At 37.0% G+C, this 20,427-nt stretch overlaps 1 protein-coding gene across 3 annotated transcripts in view; it reads right to left on the minus strand.

Moving 5' to 3' along the window:
* OGDHL (oxoglutarate dehydrogenase L) overlaps nt 1–20,427 on the minus strand; it is a 53,190-nt gene that overhangs the window by 31,533 nt on the left and 1,230 nt on the right. For 2 of the 3 annotated variants that reach the window (XM_075758704.1, XM_075758705.1), the window contains exons 2-6: nt 16,460–16,690; nt 10,666–10,845; nt 6,916–7,018; nt 3,531–3,646; nt 1,564–1,718 (exon numbers count right to left, since the gene is read on the minus strand). In XM_075758704.1, coding sequence (XP_075614819.1) covers nt 1,564–1,718; nt 3,531–3,646; nt 6,916–7,018; nt 10,666–10,845; nt 16,460–16,666 — 761 coding nt within the window. In that variant the 5' untranslated portion in view covers nt 16,667–16,690. Of the gene's footprint in view, nt 1–1,563; nt 1,719–3,530; nt 3,647–6,915; nt 7,019–10,665; nt 10,846–16,459; nt 16,691–19,743; nt 19,830–20,427 lie in introns of all 3 variants that reach the window. The other variant, XM_075758706.1, reaches the window with a different exon arrangement.

Raw genomic sequence — 20,427 nt, forward strand, 5'->3', positions numbered from 1 at the left:
CTAATGCATACACAATGTAGCTCAAAAGATACACAATGAGTATTTTACAGGAGGAAGAATTAAAAAAAAAATGACTCTTTGTTCAATAATCTATCAGTGAACACCACAAAGGATGAGAAATCCTACTTTAAAAATAATTTTCAAGTACCTGAAGTATGCTGTACTTGGAATGAACACTTTTGAAAACAGTATTCTTGAGCAAAATCACAACTATCTGCTTTACAAAGCCACAAATCTCAAGAGCACAACCAGTTTTCCATAAAACCAGATTTTTTTCTTGATCATTTTCAGACAAAAAAAGCACACTAGAGACAGCTGAACAGAAATACATGTAAAACTTTTTTCTTCCATTTTCAGCAGACAATTAATTTGGGAGAAGATGAACATTTGGCTCCTTCATGCTACTAGAAACCTCGGATCTTTCCACAGCTCAGACAGGCAGGAATAAATGCACAAATTCTTGTCTCAAGATAAATGGAGATGGCTCATACTGAGGGCTTGTTAAACAAACTTTCTCAAGTGCAATATTCATTTGACCATTAAGTGACTTTTTTATTTCTGTGTAAATGAAACTTTTAACCAGACAAACAATCTTGCTATAATATTGGCAAACAAAATCTGGCAAAAATATCTTCCAGCACCTCCAAGAAACACTTCATTTTTAAGTCTTTGAACATAGAAGCTTAATAAAAAAATATGTCTTTATAAATCTCTAACTCTTTGTTTATCCAAGGATATGCAAACTGTTTCAGATTGTAAGAACTGTAATAAATCTTGTGCCTGAGAAGACAGTCTTGTCCTGGGGGTGAGAGGGTAATTCAGTCTCTGGGATGACAGTATTTCCATACAGATAGCCACAATGGGAGAAATCAATAAGCTGTTTCCAAATGTGCTTTCATATATTGCAGAGACCAAAACTACTGCTGCCAGGCCATGCAACAGTACAGCACATCTTGGCATACCTCAGAAGGAAAAGGGCAAATACAGGACTTGAAATCATACTACACCTCTCAAATCGAGTCCCACCTTGGCACAGCTTTCCAAAGAGACTGTTAGCATCCCAGCGAGTCAAACAATGCTCATGCCAACGTTTCACCCATCTAAAAATTCTCTGTGAGCTGACTATTAGGATGGCTTCCTTTGATCGTATGCTACTAGAAAGATGCACAGTAGCTAGAATATAGCAGAATATCAGTATCTAATGTTGTTCTGAAACAGGTTATGAATATTTAACACAGATGGATATTACTAGCCTGTTGAAGTAATTTTTCCCAGTTTATCTCCACAAGCCAATGCAAAGATTGCCAGATATGCCGCTAAAGGCTGCACAAGTGTTACAGAACACAACTTGCCTTTCAAGAAAATAGAATGTTAAAAGTCACTACACAGACCCTGACATATCTCACAGCACACACTTTCTTTTCATATTGCCACCAAGTTAACTACACCCACGTGCGCTCCAGATTTCACTTGGACTCTTCACCTCCAGCTCAGCAGTTTACAGACCGCACCAGCTTACACTCAGCAGTCACAGAGCAGTTTCCCAGCACCACCCCAGCATACCTCATTGAGCGCACCAGCCTTGCCAACAAAGTCCTTTTTTCCTCATTAGTAAACTTCATAACTCCTGGAGTCTCAAACTTCTGCCGGATCCACTGGCACTGCTCCACATCATTGATGAACATAAACTCCAAGCCAATGTGTTGGCAGTAGGTATTCTAGGACATGAAAACACCAACGTGGAAGCTTTAGGAGTTAGTGCACCATTTAGAAAATATATTTTTTAAAATGTATTTTCTATCTATATTATTCTGTTGAAAGCTATCTTGTCTTCTTCCTCTTCCACTATATCTTCCCCACAGTAATCCTGTAAGTGAATAAATTATTTTACTGAATCTAGTTTTGTGCCAGAAAGCGTTCTCCACAAAGTAACATTTCAAAATTTTGAATCTGGAAGATTCTCATTTGGTAATGCATTCAAAGTAGGCCAATAAACCTGCCTTAAACTGAATGGCAAATTTCACCTAACTCACTATTGTTCTTACAAGCATGATAGTCTTTTCTTTAGGTGCACTAGCAAAGATTTCAAGTCATTTATCAAGATTTACCCTGTCTTTTTAAAACGTCACCTGAAATCAAGCAATAAAGACAATAAGACAACAGCTATGAAGCCTCATGCAAATTATCTGATAACTGTCAAGGCTCAGAAGGATGGAAATCTGGAAATCCAAGCAGCTGAGAGCAGAGAAAGGACAGGGAAAAATGCAAAGACACTTCAGAAATTTTATCTCCTTGTTGCAATTTTATTTTTCTTTTTCTTACCTTAAAAAGAATATTTCACCAGAAAAATGTGTCCAAAATACAAGTCAACAGAAGACAGACGTATGGAGAGTTTGATTTGAGACAAAACCACTCTGAACACATACTATGTGCTCTCTATTGCTGTTACTGATTTTGTCCATTTATTCACACATTACAATTTTAAGGATTATCTCTTGAAAATTGCTGCACAGACATACTAGAAGGGCAAAAACCAAAAAAGCAAATATAGAGCTCAAATGCACAACAGAGCTGTTGTGGCTTAACAACTTACTATGCTTCAGCTAAGCCGATGTAACAGTCAAATGTGCAAGTCAACACATTCTGTCACACTTGCCACAGGTCAAAGCCATGAACTCTTGTACGCTCAGTAATTATTTTATTTTTACATGCTTGTAACTCAGTTCCATATTTCATCCTTTAAAGCATTTCCTCACCCCTAGCCCTTTTTACTCCAATGGATTTCATTACCATGCAACAGAAGTCTCTACAACTTCAGTACTCCAAAATCAAGGGAAAAGCACAATCGGGAATATCCAATACTTACTAACTCAGTAGCTGACAAATTCATTACCATTCCTACTTGCTGTTTTGATATTTGGAATTCTCCTCTAATGATATTTATTCCTTTAAATTATTTTTGCTTTAAATTATTTTAGCTTTGATGACTTCACATGGCATAACCATATCGCCTGTCAGATAATGAAACTCTAGAAAAAAGGATTGGGGATGGAAAACAAGGACCATTACTATCTACAAGCTACAGCTGGGCTTTCATGAATTTGGTACCCAACCCTCATATTTTTACTCAGGTAAAAGTCTCACTAAAGCTAGGCCTCTGAAAGCAACCCCTGCATGTCCCGAGTACTGTATGCAAAGGTGTTTTAACCATGGTAGGACACTTAAAAGACAACACTCTACTCCTTTTAAACAACATCAGCTCTTTACAGAACTAGGGCCTGAATTAGTATCCTACTATATTCACCTCTCTTATACTCATCCTTAACCTATGTATTTCAGATATCCGGGCAATGAAACTAATGGTGCTGCCACCTCTAGAAACAGCACAAGGGTTATTTTTAATGTCATTTGAATTCTTTATATGCTCTATTAATAATTGACGAATGATAAGTTTTTTGTGACTGACAATTGGAAAAAGCTCACTTCTGTTTGGACAAAAACAATCACAAATCAAAAAACATCCCACTGACCTCCAGCCGTTTGATGATCTCTCGTAAAGAAAGACTGTTCTCATTTCCTCCTATGAAGGTGGTTGTAGGCAGCTGAAAGACTTTGTCCAAATCGGATTCATGCAAACCATAAAACCCTACAACAGGTACATTATCAATTTGTGAAGCAGGGCAGAAGACAAAAAGGAAACCACCGCTGTTTTTTAAACCACCACAAATTAATTTTAATAAAGCAATATTAAGAAAGAATGTACCAGATTAAAAATTGAAAGTGTGAATATTTTGGAGGCATCCTTTAGTACAATGCTTTTTAGTCTGGATTTTAAAAAGAAATGTTTTAATTAGTTATTGTTTGATTAGAAGTACCAAACCATTCTTTCTTAAATGCTCAAATAGAACAACTGAAATTAAAATTGCCCAAACCTTTTTATATTTTAACATATTAACATATATGCCATCAATTTTCCTATATCTTGCACTTTGCTGTTTAGTAAAATAACTAACTGTAATGATTGGGATTTCTTCTTTGGTCTACCATGAGCAAACACAAAAAGAACCACTCTTCACAGACAGAACCAGTTGGTTGGAAGTATACAAGATTAATTTAAACATTAACAGAAAGACTAAGAGCAAATACAGAACATGTTCAATGTAACGCTGTGCAAACACTCCGGTAGAAGTTCCAAGGTATCTCTACTTACCACCTTTCTCTTTACAGGGAAGTTAGTTTGAAATAGCCATGTAATGACCTGTACAGCTCTATTTCACAACCAGTCACCTCTTATAAAAGAGGCAGATGTACACACACACTCACCAACTAAAACAAAGGCTTGTTAGTATATCGTCCCATCTTCATTTAGACATATCTAAACTTGTTCTGACTGAGAATATGGTTCAAAAGCCAAAATACACAACAGGCAAGACTGGTATCAATGCAAGTTAAAGGCTTTGCACAATAAAGTTTAATCTAGATCTGTTAAATGAAGAAAGGAAAAACAGCTTCTTACAGTTGTAAGAAGCAATGTGTAAAACTTAGAATACACATTACATACAGTTATAGAAACTTATATACACATAAAAATTATATATGTGTGTGTGCTCATGTAAAAATATTTTAAAAACTAAAAATAGCTCCCTACTTTTAATTTTGAACTCTTTACCTTGTTTCCAGATAAGCTGCAGGCATCCACTTTAACCTTGATATGACAGCCTGCACATAACTCTCAAATCAATATAGAATAGTGCTCCACATTTCCTGTTAAATGAATTTTCTGAAGATGAAAGCGCAGAAGCAATTTAAAGATGAAATAACGGAAATTAGCGTTTAGAGTTGAAGTCAGGCCATAGGACTGCATTGCCACCACTTATACTATACAGCTCCGTCAGTAATAACAAACTTTGGTTTAAAAATTAATATATTTTAAAATATTAATTTTGTTTTTAATAATATATTGAAATGTCAAATCTTGAGTGACCAAAAAAAGTGTTTGTGTACCACTATTTCTCCTTTTTGGTACTGTAACAGGTTTTCCCAGCACCAAATTAATTCTGGTTTTGTATAATACTAAAAAACCCAAACCAAACAAAAAAGGAGGAAAAAAAGGAGGAGGGGGTAGGAACACAGGGAATGACAGGGAGTTTAGCATAATTTGAAACAAAGCTGGGTGGGTTTTTTTTTCCTCTCCTTTGCTGCCTTTCTCTCAGACTTCACAGGCTCTTCATGTTCTTTCATGCAAAAACCAGAACACACGCAGTCGTGATTTGGGCACATGCAGAACATCTGTGCTTTGTACTGCAGCCCTGCATATTTAGTGAAGCATAATCTCATGTTTAAGGAGACACAAACTTACTGAAACCTAAGAGCTCCTGAAAGCAATTCTATAACTTGAATCATGCAGTAGGTACACCTGTAACTACCTGCATTTTAGAAGCAACTCCCAGAAGAAACTTCCTACCAGAAGGTTTCTCAAAAAAGAAACCAGAAGATGGGACAAAGAAAATGCACAGAAAAATCAAACACTAAAATACTTTCTGTACTACCAGAGACCTTCCATAAGTTTCCTCCCTGGAACATTCAAGGATAGGCAGCATTTCAGCTCCTTCTCTTTTTTGCTGTGCCAAGACTAGGTTAGAAATTTTGTTTCCCATCGCAAGCGGAAGTATCACCTCAGTTACACAGTTACACTCCCAGACACATCCCCCATCTCATTCAGAGGTCTAGCATATTTTTCCTATGCTCATGAGAACTTCAGTATGATGCCTTCTGACCAGTCACAACACTCTGTGCTAAACTGTCTATAGAGTTTAAAGAAACATGTACTGATGTGCTAGCAATCACCCATGCTCCAAACAAATTATATTTACTCAGCAAATGTCTAATGTATTTTCTAGTAGGTACTTTCCCGTAATTAAAGCTGACAAACTTCAAAGAGAACCCCTGATTTGTGTAAGCGCCTCTCTATTTACAGTCTTAAGCACTCCACTGCCTTTATATGATCAAGGGTCAGAACTGCTTCTTTTCCTACCACCAGAAATAGAAAAGCCAGCAGCAAAGAGGCAGCAGAAGTACTTCCAGTAAGATTAAGCAGAATGTGTTTTATCTACTACTTGCACTATATTTTATGTCTGGTCCAAAAAGCTTCCCTACATATCAAAGAAAAATTGATTCAGTGTCTTTATCAGGTAGAAAACCACCCTTTAAACATACAAGGGAGATTGAAGAGTAGAGAAAAAAAATCAATCAGATGTTTTTTTATTCAAGCAGAGAGGAGCAAAGAAATTGATCTGTGCAATTTCTCAAAGACATGCCCTCTTAGCAACCTCTGCTAAAGCAAGCCCTAGTGTATCACACTCTTCCAGCAGTAAACTAAAACGATCAGCATTCTACTCTTTCCATGCTTTCTTCTGATAACTTCAGACTTCTTCAAGTTGTACAGAACAAATAAGTATCAGAGGCTAGAATCCAAATGCGGTATGAAATTTACCTTAAGTTCCTCTATCTAGCATTTTGTTTACTGGTTTTTTCCTATTGACTAGCCTTCAGATGTCCCCAGGCAAAACAAGTATCAAGCACAATAATATAAAAGTAATTTAGATTACCCGAATCTTGGCCTAACGTATTGATTGGTATTAATTTCTGGTGTGATTCAAAACCATAAGATGTGAGGGTTTTATAAAATGTTTATAATCATCATCAGAAGATGAACTCACAGGAATCTCACCTGTGATCTCAAAGTAGAAATTCCACTGTCCTGAGATTTGAGCCTTCTTACAGATGCTCAAAGAAACTATTTCACGATACCAGCAAGCAGAAAGGGTAGAAGCTTCCTTGAAATGTCTTATTAAATCACCTCAGCCCAATGAGACGAATGACCATCACAAATAACAAGACATAGAGTGTACACACCAAGTTTATCGATTGTAGTGATTAAGTCAGATGGAACAAATGAATCCAAGTCTGCATCCAGAATTCCAAGGGGATCCAGCTGAGCTACATGATGGCCACGGATCTGAAAAAGGAGGAAAGTGAGAGAAAAATGAAATCATGCTAACAAAAGTCAGACAAAGGGAAAAAGTCACTGATATTTCTCCATAGCATGTATACCAGCCATGAAGTCAAATAAACAAACACCACTAATGTCACAAGAGGGTCATATTTCCCAAGTTTTCCTGTAAGAAGAAGAAACAAGCATTATATCTCTGGACATATATACTGCCTCTATTAAAAAATGCTGAATACACATTAGAACAAAACCTTTATTTTGTCTGACATACAATTTAAACAGGAATTACACTGAAATCTATGTAAAAAATCCCACCAAACCTACTAAAGATTGTACTTTAAATCTCTGTGAAAAATTAAGAAACTATGACTAGTCTATAGATCCTACCATTTGCTAATTCGGTCATTTTGTATTTTTGCCTGAATCCTCCTTTCTGTACCTGCTGAATACTAAAATACAGCATTGCTGACCTAAAACATAGATTGGTGCTGAAGAAGTTTAAATTGGAAGTGAAGGGATCACTCTTCATGAGCTCTGCTCCACATCAGATAGCATTTATTTTCATTCATGAAATTTTGGGAATTTCATCTAGATAAAATTAACATTCAAGACATGAAAGAACACAAATTCAATGGGGAATTTAGACAGCTTTCAGTTATCAAAATGACTGGTGTTAATGCATATGTTGCTATAAACTAGTGCCTTATATTAACATACAACATTATTACAGAAGAAAAAACTAATTGATTCAACAGAGCCACAAATAAAAAACATTTTTAATATAATATCTCTTGTGTGTGATTCTCATATACCAAATTAGCTCATTAAAAGCTTTTTATAGATGAAAATATGTATATTTTCTCCTTAATATTTTTCTTTTTAAGGACAAATTCAGATCACTTGCGTAGAATTTCATTCACTCTACTAGTACCCTTATTGTCTCTGACAACAAAAATATTAGTAAACTGCAATATTAATTATTAATCACATCACACAGTAATAGAGTATAGTTCATCAAGAAGTGACTTGTAAAAACACTATTTGAATGTTTTATATTTGCATGAGAGTTCATAACAAAATTATTTCCACTCATAAGCAAACAGAAATATGGCATCTTTTTTAGAACCACCAGCCCTGTAAATTCAGCCTGGCCTCTGAGATTCTTTGCATCTCATGAATCACCAGTAATAAAACTCTGACATGATGCCCACAGCAACATCTGTGCCACCTCATTGTTTACAGTGGCACAAAGTCTACCTGACTGGAACTAAGCAAATGATTCTGTCTCAAGCATCATCAACAGGAAAGGATTCACCTCCCTAAGCTACATCTGCTCTGCAGTATTAGTAGGAAGAGGATTAGCAAGAATGCCAAAACCCAGAAAAGCAAACGAGTAAAGCATTGTGCTATATTACACTCCAGGAGCAGTTTGGTCTTTAACTAAAAGACAGTATTTTCCTCAATATAAAGTTATTTTTAATACCTTCCACTTCTTTCACTGGATACATAAAATAGTAACAACTGCAAAAATCAGAGATCAACCTTGTGAATATATATGCATGGAAAATTTTCATCAATTGCCATAAATTTGACTAAATGAAAGTACGGACTACCTGAAACTAGACTTTAAAATCATATTTTCTAGACGCAGATGCAAAAAATATAAAAATCTACATGATAAAAAAAGACTCAAGAAATTAATTTATCTAGACTCATTTTTTGTTAAGCACAGACATTTCACTGGAAATCCTTCTATCAGTGTGTCCAGTGCCCTGCATTAGAAAAAGCAATAGATTAACTGCTTTTTCAGAAGACCAGCTCAACAGACCACAAAGCAGTTTACCACAAAAACCATAAAATACTGACAGGTTTGAGAAATGAAAATTCTGTATCCTTCTCCATTTCATTTCATTATCAGGCAAAGGAAGGTCACAAATTGATCGTATCCCTTCAACACTGAATTTAAAGGGTATTAAATACCTTTTTAAAACACAATTGCCTTAGGTAATCCTCTTTCATTGTTTGTCACAGCCATAAGGGTGCCTGCCATTTATACAGACATTTATGTTCCATCACTTGAGTCGGACAACACACTTTTAAATACAAGAAACAAAATAGCAATCCCTGAACTACTTTCAAGTAAATGGTGTCAAAGCAGCCTAGCATTCTCCAATTTTCTCTAATTCTTCAACAAATTTTTACTGCAAGCAAAAGTGAACGGGCTGAAGTGGTTGTTTTCTACATATTTCTAAGCAAATATTCTTTATATTCGGAAACCTTTCTACTCTTTTACAACACGTCTTCAACAGCTGGATTAACATGGTTCATATCTGAATCAATGGTGACAATGCAAAGTGTACAGAAAAAAAGTTTTTTTAAAAAAGTTCCTCTATTTCTCTGATGATAGCAAACAGGAGTTGAAATTCTTAGTGCAGGACAGAACAGATCTGCTCAAGTCAAGCTGGACAAAACTTCTTGGGAAGTTACATACTTATTTAAAAAAAACCAACAACAACCTCCCCCCCCAAAAAAACCCCACAAAACCATAATTTAAAAATCAAACTGGAATATTTTGCTCAACAGAGATCTACATGTTTAGCAGGGTTTGTTTCACACTGGTTTTAAGCCTTTTATTGAAATTAAGATATCAAACACAAGTCTAAATAAAAATGTTTAAACATGTTTTACATTTAGAAAACATCTAACCAAAAGTACTCTGCTATTTCCAAAATCCTTCTCCTTTTAGAGGAAAAAAGGAAGTTAAGACTTAATTTCTTAATTCAATAACAAGGTCAAAAAAAAATCTGAGTGTGACAAAAAGTCAACTCTGATGAACATCTCTCTCAAAGAAATTCATCAAAGCTGACTCAAACTCAGCACCATCCGCCCCACAAAATTCAACTTCTGGTTAATTCATTATTTCTCCTCTCTCTTTTTACCTATAATCCTGCTCAAATTAGGAATCTCAAAAGTCACACTAAATGTATGAGAAGACAAGCACATTTCCTCCTTTCTTAAAGGAAGGTAGTAATTAAGAACTGTAATACAAACTTCCTCAGAGGTGAAGACAGACTGGGATCATGGAAGTTTGCTGTTGAAGAGAGTTCTTATTTCACTGCACGCATCATGAGATTCATTAGTACCAGTATATCCAGGACAACTACCTTCATAGGAAGCAAAACTATTTCAGATAACTTAGTTTTCTAATTTGATCAAGTAACTTACTGAATCAGAGACACACACACAAAAAAGTCTTAATAAGTGAGCCAAAAGAATAGTAAAGGCTAAGCTTTGACATGTTTGACTCCTGGTAAATGGAGTCAAAAAAAAAAAACCAATAGATTCATGTTCCCTTTCAGAAACTCCTATGTCCATAAAGAGCTTCCAGATCAAGTCAAATGACCAGCATCAGGTCTGTGGGTAATGTGAATCCAGAGTTTGCTAAGCCAGAGGAGCATCCCAGTCTGAATCTAGGACCTCAGTGTTCAGATACTGTGCAGGGAAGAAAAGACTGTCCAGTTCAAGACATTTTGGATCAGAAGCAAGACAATAGGCAAGAGTTAAGACCAGAAGACAAACAAGAACATAAAAAGGAAGAAAAAGGTTGTTTGCAGAGGACAGGCCCTCCCACACCTACCCCAGAGTACACTTACTTGATATGCTCTTATCAAAGACTGCACAGCAAGGTGATCTTCAACAAGCTTTTCAGCTTTACCTGGTGTCTGGGCCAGGCCATGGCTCTGAAGAAATGATGCCTTTCTTTCCAACTGATCCGGTAGATGGGGATCATATGCTTGGCCAGCATTAGCGTTTCGGAAAAACAAATCCCAGGACTGGACATGTGTACAGAGTAGGAAAGAAGGAGGAAAATTTATTACCTCAAACAAAAGTCTCACCCAAAAGCATCTCCTTCAAGCTGCAAACGGTACCTCACTACATTACAGTATTAAGTACCAGTAATAGCCAGCAAAAAAAGAGCACTGATATGTCCACATCTCAGTAGCAACTGTGTGTTTCATTTACATAGAGCCCTTTTCATCTTACAGCCCTTTCATCTGTAAGAAGAAATTCTTACACTGAGCTTGTTCAGTGGAAAACCCTCCACCACATATGAGTGCAAAGTATCTTCGTACATTATTCATTCACACAGCTCATTTTAACTGTGTTTATTCAGGCAACCAGTAATGGGTATGATATTATGCTGCTGGTAAAGAGTATCAAAAACCTTAATAAATGAAATTAATCCATTCCTTTAATGATACTTAAAGAATTTATGATACTTCAAGGCACTCACTGAATATGCTTAATCAGAATCAGTCCTTATGGGCCTTTCTTGAAGAAACTGTTTAAAAGCAATTACAGCTTTTCTGACTGAGACTTTTGGTTTAAGATCCTTTCCTCACTAGCTTAGGCTACCCTGCTATGAAAGAAATTATGGACCTGGTTTCAGGTGCAAGTCATAGCTTTAGAGGAGTACATATTTCAGAAACTTAATCACAATGAACAAAAGATCTTTTTATTTCCATCTGCGCTTTTACACAAGCCACTTTCTCCACATATGCCCAAATCTGGTTTTTCTGAACTGTTTCCATTCTGATGAGGTGGTCACTGTCCCAGGTTAGAATGGTATTAGACATATGGATGCCAACAGACAGCAGCAGAATGGGATAAAAAGTCTGAGATGCTTATACCCAACAAAGAAAAAAGCCTGCACTAGCAGGGGACTAATCAATACTTGTGCTTAGCTTACAGTTTCCATCAAAGGTAATGAAAGATCCTCCTCCCTTCTCTCATTTATGCCCATTTCCTATATTCTTACCTTGACACCTTGCTAGCTGCACTAAGAGTAGAAGTCTGAATCTATACAACATCCTATACATGGTCTACAGGAGTCTATTAGTATAACTGCATTTCCTCTGATATTCTCTCTATACACCTTCTTACTCTGTATTAAGAACAGCGTTGTTATTCCATGCCTATAGCACACCTACTCTGAGAGTTTGCAGATCCCAGACAGTGAAAAAACAGATACAATACTTTCGTGTTACAACTAAGGCTACTTAGACTGGAGAAAATTTTTTGGCAATACACAGTTATTAACTTTCACTAAATTAGGAAATTCCAAACACACATTTGGATCCATGACAAATCTGACATTTGGTATTAATTCAAAGTTTTAAAAATAATACGCTTTGCTTATGTTAAGGTTTCTTCCTCACTTTTTCCAACACCATGATCATATACAATGATAATATAACTATTCCTTTGTTGAGTCAACAGCTTTTCATTTAGATGTGTTACACAGTCCCACAACCAATTGAATATGTTTTTAGACAAGTGCTCTGCTGAGACAGTTGCTAATAAAATCCAAATAGACTTGCCCAACAAGCTACCTGTTTAAGGAGAATAAGCACAGGATTTCTTTCTTCATGTAAACCCACAAATATAAAGAAATACGTTGAAAACGTTTACATCTGAAGATGCAGCCAGCTGGGACAGAAGGAACCCATACTATTTTTTCCTATTGCATTTTTGAACTTATTGATCTGCTGGGCAGGCTTGACATTTAATCAGAGGGGAGGGAAAATACATCATTTGGCTACAGAAAATTAGGTTTTTTCTATATACACATCCATCAAAGCCTTTACAAATTTCTGTAGTGTCTTTCAAGATTGATACCAGATTATAGTCTTCAAGTCCTGTGTATCAATGTCAGTGTTTGGCAACAGCATTCACCATGTGTCTGAACAGACAGACCAGCTTGGTCTCACAGCAAATCCGCAGGTTATCAACTAAATTAGTAAAGTTCTTTAAGAAAATGGTAGAGGAGACTTATAAAAGAAAAATACATCTGTAAAAAATAAATTACTAGAGTGATACATGATATATTCCTTTTTTTTTTCTCCCCTGTCAGCAAATCTATGTTGTAGTTAACCATTATTTTCTCAAATAATATAATACAATTCAAGTGATTCAGTGGCAATATTCTACTCTCATATAATAAACAGTGTTGCACTTAGAATAACAAGTAACATATTAGTTATCTTGATGGTTTAGGTTTTTTCTAGTGACATCACAATATTTGTCAACTGCAGTGAGGACAGTAAAGCCTTAGAAGACACACACTGAGCATCACTACATCATTTGAAATTAAAAAAAAAAAAGGGGGGGGGGGGGGGGAAGGAAAAGGATGAAGTCAAACCAGAAGAAAAATCCCACATTTTTTCCAAGTACATAAAACAAGGAAGTCATTACACACTCACGGTAGAGCAGCTGCATACAGGACAACATGGTAGGCATTATGTACTCAATATCCAACCATGCAGTTTTGTAATTAATCTTGTGATAGTAATAACTGAGCCTTGTCAAGCTTCTCTCTTATGATCTATGGCCCTGACACCACGCTTCAAGGAGAAATAATGATGCCTTTTTCAGAGCCCACATCATTTTATTCCGATTGTTGTTTTGGCTACTCAAAGGATAGGAAATTCAAAAGACAAGGAAAAGCAGGAAATCATCATGACTGGATTCGCACAAAGAATAAAATCACCTACGGCTATTAATGCCTATTCCTTGATATATAACCATGGTATGCACAGAAAGGAAAGATTCTTAGAAAAAATGCTAGTAACACTGAATACGCTCACTGGAACGTGACAGCCATATTTCAAACAGTTTTAAATAAGTATACATGGGAAGACATGTCCAGTCAAATCTTCTCAGAAGGAAATAATTTAAGGAGTCTTGATTAATAGGAGTTTCTAAGTAGAAGTGAGTAGAGTATGATTTTTAAAGCCCAGGAAAAATAAGGCTTTTTCATCTCATCAACTAGAAGGCAGCACATCCCCTCTAATAAGGGGGAGATATCCAAGAAGAAACATGAGGAAAAATAGGAAATAAAGAGGAAAGACAATGTAATGTCTATCTAAACCATGCTGGACATACTGGATAAAACAACGAAACATGAGTGGCCTGCAGAGAGAGTCAAATTATTAACAATACCATAACCAACACCACATAATCCATTGGTGTCGACGTTATTTTCCAACACTTCCACCACTTTCTGTAGCAGAATGACAAATTCACAACTTGCCTACAGTCATACAATTACAGCATGAATTTTTATGTATTTTTAAGAAAAGAGGGTGAGTTCAACTCTCAATATTTTTAACCTGTTTTATTAAAGCCCAAATTGAACAATTTCTGTCAACAAAAGTCTTGGGTAGGTATTTACAGCTTTCAGCTTATGAAATGAGATGGTTTTCAAGAAACCAAAAATTAATTTTGTTGATGAAACAAAGTAAAATTAATCGGCATCATTCTCCTCCTCCTCTTTTTTCTAGGCTGTGAAAAACCTAATTATTTAGGCAAGAATAGCTGTAAAGTAATCCACGATGTGCATTAATCATATTCTTTTAAGCCTCATAAACCAGGCACACAGTGAATTTACTTCGGTTCATTACTGTTGTAAGTATACTACACATAGTTAACCTGGAAAAGAATTCACGCATTTTTAAAATGCATCTGGAATTACCTGGGATCCACTCCCTAGGCCACACCCTGCTCCACCGGTACATTTACATTCCTCTGTCAATTCACTCCTGCTAATTTAATGGTCGCTATTCAACCTACAAAACGCAGCATCTCATCAGGATCCATCGCCCAATTGTGCCTGAACTGCCAGATGAATTGGATAGTCTTTTGGCAGGATTTGCAGCATTTCCGTCTAACCACAAGTATCAGCAAAATAACGAGCAGGTCTAAAATTAGCATTAGCTTTTATTTCCCGCCCCGCACAGGACGTGGCTGGGCTTCCCGCGGACCTGACCGCGGGATGGGCCTGCGGTCCCGTGCAGCACCTTGGCCAGCTCCGGTCGCCCGTGGCGGGCCGGCCCGCTCCCGCCGCCCGAGCGTCCCCCGCCACGGGAGGGAGCCTCGCTCTACCGCTCCCCGCGGCCTGCTTACGGCTGATTTAACACTTGTCTTAATTTACGGAGGTTTATGCCCCATTAGAAGTTTGCAATACTTCACAGCAGCAAAATTCACTGCGTGTAAGGGACTGAACAAGAAATTTAATTCGTCTTACGGGAAAGAAGGTTGTCACGAGCCAATGCAACTTAAATAAAACAAGTAATAACAAGATGTCGCCACACATGCTCCTTCTGCATGACTTCGTTCCTTTAGTGTCCTCAAAATAAAGGGTTAATATCGATCTATAGCACCAACACATCACGAGAGCCTCTCAGAAATTAATTCAACGCATCCACACAACGTGCTACCCTGCTCTACACTGGTTGGAAATTTAGCAGGCAGTTATATGACAAAGAATCAAAGACAGATGGGACAAGAGGAGTCACCCCTGGAGAAGGCCTCTTCAGTTCCAAGTTAAGGTGTTACACAAAAGACCTAGGATCTGTCTGCTATGTGAATAACATGCAGTCTTCAGAGTTGTCACTGCATATGTCATCTTCCAACAAGACTAAATTCATACACAGCATCCAAAAAAGCCACCTACAAAACTGCTTTTTTTCTTGCCTTTTTTTTTTTCCTCCACATGCATCACTTCCTCACACTCTAGATAGATTACCAGACTTAGAGCAACAACTTCTAAGTGACATTTTGATATATGTGCCTCAAGAATAAGGGAGCACACAACCAATTTGGTAAACGTTCTGGGCACAATTCACATTACTTCTCTAGAAAATGACTTGTCTGTCTTAGAATTTATCAGACTTCTCATCAGCTTCTTAAGTTACTATACATGTATCACCATAAGAGAGCCTTCCTTGTCAGCAGAAAGCTTGTTAAAAAATAAGTCTATGTGTTTTGCCCACAAGAAAGGATTTGGGCAATAGATTTAAAGTAAAAAAAAAAAAAAGCAAACAAATGTATGTCGCCTGGAGAGAGAGGGAGAGCGACAGAACACAATATTTCTCAAGATACTTAAGAAGGCTTTTTTGACAATTTCAGAGTCAGTTTTAAGATTACAACTTCCACAGCTACCTAAAGGGAACTGAACATTCATCTTCTTCAGACAGTTTAGAAGTACCAATGTCAACACATACTATTTAAATACAACATATCCTTTGATACAACCTTATTACAAGAAACCAAAAAATTGAAAGTATTTTATTTCTTGGGTCTTCTTCCAGATGTAACTAATTAACAGACTGCTTGAACAGCACTTCCATGGCAAATGCTGAAAATTTCTGTGCAGCTTACTATTTCTGGTCTGGAATTCTCACTCTTTCCGCTCAGCTCGCCGTGCCTGTGGCTCCTCTGTACTTTTTCTGTTGCAATATCACATCTTACAACAATCAATATGTGGGAAATTAGTTTCACATTTTTCATTTCATACCTTTTTGTGGACTTTTTATAAAACAAGTTAAAAAAGAAAAAAATCAATTCCACCTAGTATTATCATTTACAGTCAAGTTTTAGACCTACCTTATGTACACTTTTAGGGTTTTCAAGCCATGCATAATACATTTCCTCCACGTAATTTGAATTACTCCCACTCAAGAATGGTTCTGAGGTTCCTGATGAAGCATACCGTTGGCCATGTAAAAATACCCTTCTGGCTATATCTTGCTTTTCCAGAAGTTTAATGCCATGCCACTTCAGTGTAGCCGCCAACAACTTCAAATGACTCATGTTTGCTTATTAGAAGATCCAAGCCTTTTAATAAAGACAAAAACAAACCTAATCAGAAAAAGAGCCAATGAATTGCAGGCGCATTTCAGCTTCACAGTGAAAATTGAGGTTTATGCCTGGAGCTTCAACAAAGCTCAGGCTTAGGGATGACGTTTTCTTCAGGAGAGAGGCCACCCCATCACTGATTGTAGAGCTATGCTTATAGCAGTGGAAGCATTGCTGATGGCCATCCCCACATCAATCAGTTCACCTCACAGCTTCTGTAACTGATAACATCGCCCTGGTTCCTGAAGCAATCATGATACCACTTGTACTGCAGGCCCCCGCCTCGAGCCCCGGTTCCCTGCGAACAACTGAGTCTGCTAATCATTGCCTTCTCTGGAGCCCTTGGCAACTGTAACTGCTGTCTCTTGGTTGTAGAAAGCTGAAACCTTGGTAAAACCTTGGTAAAATCAAGCCAGTCTGGCGTAGGTACAATGAACGGCATCAACTTCAAATACAGTGGCTGAAAAAAAGTCTGCGACCTCAAATTTATGCCATGAATAATGGCACTGACAAAATAATTGTTAGTTAAGTGTTCATATTGACATTAGCCTTCAATCAAACAGTGCTACACTAAGAAAAGGCTCAGTTTAATTTGCTTTCCTAACTAGCAACAGTTATCTTGTCCTGCCACTGACCTCTTACGAGCTTTTTAACAAGGAGAGCAGATTCCCTGTAATTTTTAACACAATGAGAAAAACAGTAAGGGTTGAATCTTGGGAATGCTGAACACCATCAGCTCCAGTGCTAGCAAAAGGAATCAAAGCTCACCTTCAGAATAAAAAGAACAAATGTAGCTTACAATTAGACCACAAATAGTATAATCTTAATGCTGAAGTTGTTAAAATTGCAAAGGAATAGCAGTAATATGAAAATAAATCATTAGTTTTGTTTTCACTTTATATGTATTTGGAAAGCAACAAGAATATAAAGGGTAGAAAACAAAATAAGAGGAATAAAAATCAGATTTAACTCTGAGGTGTCTCTCATTTGTTTTGTTGTCCATCTAGAGAAATAGTTTATTTGGTCAGAAGGTAAAATCCAAATTTTTTGTTGTTCAGTGTGACTAGCTGAACAATTGCTAAAAACAAACCAAAGTACTAAGCTGTCAAATGAACTTTAAAGTGTTTTAAAAACAACTTTAAGTCATAGATCAAATTTTATGTTATCTAGTACAAGAAAAGATTATTTTATCTCTAATTCAAGAAGTAATAGATACATTAAAAATTCTGTATAAACATTTTCTGTATATAAATCCCATTCAATTATTTTCTCACTGGTTTTCCTCTTCCCCGTCTCTCTCCAAAAAAAGGAAATATACAGTTCTAAAATTCTTATAATTTGTAAAGGATAGGAAGAGCTATATTTTTCATAATCCAAATTAAAAATTAGTATTGGCCTTAAAAAAAAAAGGGGGGGCTCCTACTGAATAAAACAGTATTACTGTACGCTCTTCTCTGGCATCACATTTTTAACTCAACATCTGTTTTGAAAGCTGCTGACTGGATCACCTTCCTAGTGGCTGACTGTAACCGTATCATCCCAGCAGTGAACTCTACTCCTTTATCACACCAAGTTCCTTTGTCTTCTCTTTCAAGACTTCTGCAGCCTTTTCACTCTCATCCACTCACAGATCTGATGACTAGCTCGTAACACCAGCTGCCATCATCCACGTACTGAATTTTCCAAACAAGCACTTGTTCACATTCTCTATGGTCTCCAGATACATGGAAAGTCTTCTCGCAAGGCAGGATCACCAGAACTAGCATACAATCCTCCTTTAAACCTCCAAAACCTCAAAACCATACACTCCTCTCTCACCGCTTGGCATTTTCAGCAAATTGGCAATGGTTAGGCTACTAGTATGCTGAATCCCCTATACATTAGCATAATTTCCTATCTAGCTATATTCACTTGTCATTTCCCACTTCACAGATTCAAAGCTTATTACAACACTGATTTCTTCCTGTGTCAACACCTTGTCTATGATTAGGGCTCCTAGGCAACTGTAGGAACACAAATACCTTCAGCACCATTTTGAGAGCAGATTAAGTCCTGCAAAAGCTCAGAGCACCTGGGACAACACTGGCAGAGTTAATATATTATCTGCATATGTAATTCTCTTTAAGATGTAACGGCACTAAAAACACTATGTATGCATCGTGTCATTTTACAAAACTTGTTAAGATTTCAACACGTTGTAACACTAAGAACTGAGAGGCCACCATGGCACTTAGGACTTCATGTCTCTGCCCATTCTGTTAGAAATTATTATTCCACCTATCTTATTCCATGCAAATCCCACCCTCTACTACCAAACTTCTGCACATATAACTCAGGGGCAGACACTCATTCCTAAAGCATTACCTACCATCATTTAAAGTACATTGCAAATTGCTGGGAGAGAAGGGAAAGAGAGGAACATTTTTCTCAGTTTATCATACTACAGTGGCAAGCTTCTTAAGTACAGGTAATTCCAAACTCTTTCTTCCTATGTCTGCTTGGAGTGCATGTAAATCTTTCTTCTAGCAGTTAGCAAAGAATGCATAGCAAAACAACAACAATTTGTCAGGGAGGTTTGAAAATGGATTCAAATGACAGAACATAGAATAGAAATTAAGAGCTTAGAAGTGGTACCAGTCACTTCCCTCTAGTTCCATTTAAATCTCAAAATGGGGTCAGAGCCATATTTTAAGTCGTAACTACTGAATACACTGATAAGAGTGGGTATGGGCTGTGCCACTCCTGCAAAGATATAAAGATCATGGATGAAGAAAACTGCTATCACAGACATTATTCCCATCTCATGAAAAAGTAATGCCTCCCTTTTTATGCAGGTATGAAAAAAATGGACAAAGCCACTAATTGTGTAATCCCAGTCAGATTTCAACTACAGATTAATTTCTCTCAACAAAACTGACTTCTTCACAGTTCTTCCTTTTGCACACACTGCTCTTGAGCACAGATGTCAGCTGTCAGCAGCTAAACAAATCAGAGACCACCACCATGATCATAGACCATTCCAGCCCACTCACCCTTGAGACCGTCAGTCAAAAATCAGCACACAGGACAGCAGGCAGAAGCCAGAAACAGTTAGGATTGTTCCACTCTGCTATGTTTCCTAAATCAACGCCAAAAAAAAACCAGGGATTGGCAAGAAATCAAGCTGAGCTAAAAGCAACCTAAAGGAAGGTATTAATTAAATTTCTACCCGAGGTCAAAAATAAGAAAGAAGCAGTGAACCAAAAGAACAACCTGGTGTTTAATGCACCAAAGCACCCTTAAAATGGTGGAAGTAAATGAAAGCCCTCAGCAGCTGAAAATTTCTGCAGCTGTTCTGCAATACGGCATATGTGTCTCAAGCTATGAGCTAGCTTTCACCTTGGCACTTTCAACTTAAGAAGTGACCTAATGTCATGGACAGTCTTGTTTTCTGCTCTCTATTCTGCCCAAGTTTCTAGAGGATAATAGAAGCATACGAAAGAGAGACAGAAAGACGCTTCTAAATGCAAAGTGTTTATCCAGATTTTTTCAAGATCACTTTAAACATAAATACATTGCACAGGCTAGTATCATATGAATCAATAGTCTCCTGCTATTGCCAGTACCCTTACTGAGTTTCTTAATACACACGTGCAGACCTGCTGCCAATGCTAACAGAAGTTCTTTATGCTCTGCAAAAGTAGTCATTAATACATCTGGTCCATATTTCACAAAAA

Source organism: Balearica regulorum, chromosome 7 (assembly GCF_011004875.1).
Source record: "Balearica regulorum gibbericeps isolate bBalReg1 chromosome 7, bBalReg1.pri, whole genome shotgun sequence".
NCBI classification, from domain to species: Eukaryota; Metazoa; Chordata; class Aves; order Gruiformes; family Gruidae; genus Balearica; species Balearica regulorum.